Source organism: Trachymyrmex septentrionalis, unplaced genomic scaffold (assembly GCF_001594115.1).
Source record: "Trachymyrmex septentrionalis isolate Tsep2-gDNA-1 unplaced genomic scaffold, Tsep1.0 scaffold83, whole genome shotgun sequence".
NCBI lineage: Eukaryota > Metazoa > Arthropoda > Insecta > Hymenoptera > Formicidae > Trachymyrmex > Trachymyrmex septentrionalis.
Genome location: NW_017306018.1, coordinates 3,218,559 through 3,224,599, shown reverse-complemented (window position 1 = coordinate 3,224,599; position 6,041 = coordinate 3,218,559). Strand labels below are relative to the sequence as shown.

The 6,041-nt window shown below is 33.3% G+C and overlaps 1 protein-coding gene across 3 annotated transcripts in view; it reads left to right on the top strand.

Annotated features, from left to right (window-relative positions):
- LOC108755134 (FERM domain-containing protein 5) overlaps window positions 1-6,041 on the top strand; it is a 32,434-nt gene that overhangs the window by 6,216 nt on the left and 20,177 nt on the right. For all 3 annotated transcript variants that reach the window (XM_018497967.1, XM_018497969.1, XM_018497966.1), the window contains exon 2: window positions 4,594-4,698. In XM_018497967.1, coding sequence (XP_018353469.1) covers window positions 4,594-4,698 — 105 coding nt within the window. The remainder of the gene's footprint in view (window positions 1-4,593; window positions 4,699-6,041) is intronic.

Here is a 6,041-nt window from a genome sequence, read left to right as displayed (position 1 = left end):
ATATATAACTAAATAATCTGAAAATGATAAGATACTACTTGTCAAATATTCTTTGATATCGATTACCTCGTTTCTTGACACTGTTTATATATTTCTGGCCAATGTATGCAAATCCTCTTTAATTAAATTAGATCTATATACTTCATTTGTATGCACACATTCACCGGTATTCTGTATGGCATAATTACGTTTCGCGCTGCTTATTTATTATTCATAGCTTTAATTTATCATTTAACTACTCATATTGCTTTGCCGTAAATCAGTTAATAGATAACGAGGTCGAAAACTCTTTTCTCATCGCAGTGTAAAGTACTTTCGTCAAGAGCGATTCATTAGCGATTGTTTCAAGAAATTGAGTTTATAATTTAATACCGTAACAGGAATTTAATATTGTGAATTGAACTGCGTATTTGCGCTTATCTATATCTTCTTAATATTGTTACCAATATAACTGCAGAGAGATTTAATAAAACTAAGAGTTTGAGAAGTCAAACGAGTTTGAAATCTCACGAGGTCCGTCATGTTGAAATCTCATGGCTGACTCATTCGATCTTGAACTACTGCATGAGCGAAATAGAGACCAATTCTACTTACGCTTTAATTCTCATAGAAAATTTTGTTAAAGCAGTCGTAAGACTCTGCTGCTTTGGGCTCTGCTGATAATGAGAACAACGCTAACTTTGTACCTACATCTGATTGTATTACTTTAATTATGTTAATAACTTTTAATGGAGTTAATGTCAATTTTTTTAGCACAGATGTATAGCGCTCCATATTTTTCTATTTCTTTTCAAGGAGTTTATGTGAAAAATGTAAATGCTTGAATTTTAATTTTTCTTTTTTTTTTTGTGAAATCGTAGCTATAAATAGGTTTTTCATGATCTAAATAGCGTGCTCTTTAAGAAGCTCCAGCACAAGTGAAAGAGAATGACTTTTCCATAAAATTCCAGAAGTGTCAAACTTTTAATGAAAAAAGCTTTCGCGTAATTTAGAAATAGCGATTAAAAATAATAGCAATTGTATTATAAATGATATATTTTATTGTATTTCACATAAATTTTATTTCTAATTCAGCTAATTCTCGTAATATCTCATTGTAATATGTCCTGTATTTTACGCTTGAAATTTGTCGCTTGTAGCATTTCTTCGGTAATCCATAGTGATTAATACTTACTTCGTCATTCCGCGCGGATTTAAGTCAGGTGTACGAACACTAGCGATTTATGCCTTCGTCGAGTAAACCGCATAGCGTATTATAACGCGGTGCCGTCAATCTTGGTCGAGTAAATAACTCGCGGAGCTCGTTCCTATTAATATACAATAATGCTAACGCATCAAGTCCCTTGTATATTCTCGGTACAAGTTCGTGAAACGTCGGAAACTTTCGTGTAGAACCAAGAGGGGACCCTGTGCACTTCGGACGTACACAGTTTGCCGCGTGGCTCTTGACACATGCGAGGACCGCTAAAAACACTCGGTGTGCGGACGACTCGACTGTGGCATTTTCGTCCTCCGTGAAAAAACTTTCCACCCCTCGTTTCGCGTTTCGTACTATTTTACTGACTTGTAGTAATAGCCGTAGTAGTCCAAGCCATCGTGAATGTTACGTTGAATTATTCAATTTGATTTCTCGATACGAGAGTTATTTTGGAACGTGACATTTCGGGAGGCGCCGCGCCTCCTCGGGGATAGTTCCATTCAATAGTGGCTCGCAGAGAAATTTGCATTTGTAAAAGTATATAGTGCGGGATGCCGCATTTCACGTTCAGTTGTGCTGCACGCGCATCGCCTTTATATCGTGACGCAAAATGTAATCATTTTGAATTTCAACGGATAAAAGAGGCGAGTGTGAAGAAATAACGGTAAAAACGATTGTCAGAAGAATATGCTTTCATTTAATGCTAACAATGCACTTGTTAAGTAATAGTAACTTTGTATTCGGTTATTGTGTGTCGAAATGGGCGAGACATTTGACTCAGTGGTTCTTCGATTGCATGGGGGTATCTAGTGCGAGAATTTGTATCATGAGTACAACTAATTGCAAGACAAATTCCTTTTATCGAATATCAGAAATAAATTCTATAAGAGTTATTCGAAATAGTCTTCAAGTATTTTGATATTACACTGGAAAGAAGTGTTTAATTTTAAGATTTTCAAACTTGTTTTACTCTTGTTTTTTAAACACTTAGAGATGTTTAGTTTCAAACTTTTTCAATAAACAGAACACTATGTGGACTTACTAATATGTAGTATTTTGTATTTATTGAACAAATTTAAAATTAAAACATCTTTAAGTGTTTAAAAAACGGAGACAAGAGTAAAACATTGTAATATCTTAAAATTCAATACATCTTTTTGGAGTGTAATCATGCACATATATATCTCTTTTAATCTCTTGTAGTAAGTCTGCTATTAACAGTGGTTTTTCTTTCAAAAAAAAAAAAAACATTGCGATTCTTTTAAATGTAAATAATGCTAAAAATATAATACAGATTTAAAGGGGCTACTTTGGAGTCCCCTACTTTGGAGTATTAAAAGATGTTAATTTGATACACATTATACTATATTAATGATTATATAATTGTAGATTGCGCACCTCTTATCGCGGCGACTCCAAAGTATTATATTTTTACAATTATTAGGAGTCCTATTTTATACGTATATTCTTTATTCTAAATAATGCTATTACATTAAATCTTGTATATGTACAACTTACATAATGATGAGAAAATAACATTCTTTTCTGGTTTTTTTTTTTGTCTATGACCTTGCATCAGTTGATAATTTGTGATTACGAAGCTATTACATTTAATAGTTGCAGCGATTTCGTTTTAATCACAGTTTTTGTTGCAGAAGTCACGTCTGAGTTGTTTCTTTATATAATCTGTGTCGTATGCAACACGTGTGGGAAGCTGGTTATCTTTTATAATATATCAACACGATGCCGTTTTAATAAGCCTTTAAACGTTTAATTTAAGTATTATATAATATTATTACATGCATTTTCAAATTTGTCCTAATCATATCATTTTTAATGCGTCGATAGGTAGCATATTGATATTAGCGATCTTTCACATCAGCATGATAAGAAATTGAACTTTTTTGTCAGTTTTTTGAGGCAATATCTATATTAGATTTAAATATTATGAAAATTTGCTTCAAAGGATTGACATGTAAAAAAAAAGATCGTTAAAAGTAAAAACGACGATTGAAAATTGAAAGTTGACGATCCTGGAAAGCAGTCGTGTGACTTGGTTGCGAAAGCCACGTTAGCCGCACGTGCTCCGTTTCCGCAAGATAGGAAATAGTATGTCGCAAAGGCGTCGAGATCCTGATTTATAGTTTATACTTTCGTAGCATTGTCGCAACTGTAAGGTATTATTTATCAAAAAAGTATTTATTTGTCACAGATTGTCATAGATAAGAACAGAGCTGAAATTAGTATTGTTTACGTAATGCATGCGTAATACACTTTGAATTTATATATAATATATATATAATTTTTAACCACTGTCAAGCTAGTACGACTAAATGAGCAAAACAAACTTTACCGAACTATTTAGTGCTCATTTTGTACTGATTTGTGCTACAAAATATAATTTTGTGCCATTTAGACGAAATTCGTGGTTTTACTTCATATTTATTAAGTCAGTAAAATCATGAGTTGTTCTTCTAAGTGGAATGTGGTACACGAGTTATGTTTTATAGCAGAAATTAGTACAAAATCGGTACAATTTATATCTGTTTTAATTTTTCTTGTTTTTTCTTTTAAGATTAAGAATTTTTTTTGTCCCTGCTAGTTTGATATTAAACTAGCAGCGCCACGATTTTCTTTCAAATGACCATGCAATACAAAATTATGTTTTGCAGCAAATTAACACAAAATGAACATTAAATAGTTCAATACGTCCTTTTCTCATTTTGCTCACTTGGTCTTACTAGCTTGATATTAGAAATTAATTTTAACACGTAAGAATCATACATGCTCGCACGGATGTGTAAACGCATGCACCGTTTTAGATGCTCGGATATGAAAACGAGAGATTTCCGCGCAATCGGAACTCAACTCGAGTGATTTTTTATCAGACTTCCGGTATTTTACACACTGTACGCGCCGTGTTGTTTTTATCGTTCAGGAATTGCGGCAGAAAGAAGTGGCGCGTTGATTTGCATTTGCATTACAATTTAAAAATGACGGAGTAAAACCCGTCTCTGTTATTTCTTTTTAAAGAAATTTTCGTTTAAAAAATGTGATGGAAGTCGTTTGTGAAAAAATGTATTTAAATATTTTCCGGTTTCCACGTAATGTTAAGATTGTACGATATCTCTCGGGGTTACATAATTTTGCCATTGATACTGCTATTGGAAATTATTATTTATATAAAGAAAAAGAGAGAGAAAGAGAGAGAAGGAAGAAAAGACTATTAAAGTATTACAAGTTTCCTTAAATATAAAGCTAGTTCTACCAGCAATATATCATTCCTTTTGCTCCCGCCAGCGTTTCCCTTTTCCGTACGAAAAATAAAGCGGAGAAAACAGGACAGCATTCACGATCTGATTGTTATGATGATATTTTTTTTCTCTTTGTTGCAGCCACAAGAAAAAGGACGATACATACTCGAATATGTGTGCAAGCAACTCAACATTTTGGAGATGGATTACTTCGGGCTTCGTTACGTCGATAAAGAAAGGGAAAGAGTAAGTGCGCGTTTATAAAATGATGAATTTTTAAGAAGACGCGGCTCTCAAGACGTCATACTTCTGATTTTTTGCACGATTTGACGTTTCAGGATATCTCCACGTGCGTATCAAAATCGAACGTACAATTTTCGCAACACAAAGTATTCGTGTAATTATCTTGTTCTTTTTTAATGTTACTCTATCGAATGACGGTCGACTCGTTTGCGGAAGACGGAAAGATCTCTGTCATGCAATTAAATTCGCTCTACTAACACCTGGAACGGCATGTCGTGCGCCGTACACTCCGTCGTAATCGTTATTCTTAGGTCATCGGTGTAATTCCGGAGGACTTAAAAATAGGCGTGCCTTGAAATACCAACGATTCACCGTAGTACACTGTTGTACTTCGCTTGTGAACACGCGTTTTAACGCGTTAATCATTTATCCCACTCCTTTCCATCCGTAATATCTCAAATTAAAACTTACGCAATTAAATTGGTATTTTCAATGTAAGACACGTTATTAAATTTATCATGGAAATGACAATAACTGTCGCGTCTGCCATTAGTAATTACTGTGACAAATTTCACTTTATCAAGATAAAAAAGGAGAAAAAAGATTTGTTGATCGATCTTAAAAAAAATAATATTTATGTCGTTCCGTTTAACAATGATGCGTTTGAACGCATCGATCGTTGCGATTCCAGGGCCAGAGGGTATACTATAAATCTAATTTACCTCATAAACGTTCGATCGTCACGAAAACCTGCAAACGCGTGGAAATGTGAACGTATGTATTTAAATATACGTACGTATGACATATTTTGCAATTACATCGGCGATTTCAGTTTCATGTTGAAATTAATAACAAGTGAAGAGAAAAATAATGGCTGCATTAAATTTTATTAAAAAAATAAAAATCATACGCACAATTTACTTGTTTATTCTATAAATGTATAGTCATTGTTTTTAACAAAAGTCAATATTTATAATATCGTAAATACCGTAATACAGGAAATACGTTATTAAGTCGTAATTCGCAGTTGAGAAAAAATTCAGAATTTTTCCATGATTGCTTGCTTTTTTATTTCTAACGAGAGTTAGTCTACCTTAAACGAACGTGTACTTTTACTTAAATCCGAATGGGTGGACGAGTGCGCTGGGAAAAACCGTGGATCTTAATTTCGGTTGCAGAAGATTTAATCCAGGATGAAAATTGTGTTAATTTTAACACAAATCTGAGAGATAGTGAAGTACATATCTTTTACGGAATAGGAGCAACAGTAATTTTTCATTCTTTCCGTCGCATTTAAAGTGATATTTTTCAATTTTGTTCATAAGAAATTATTATTTTATTGAATG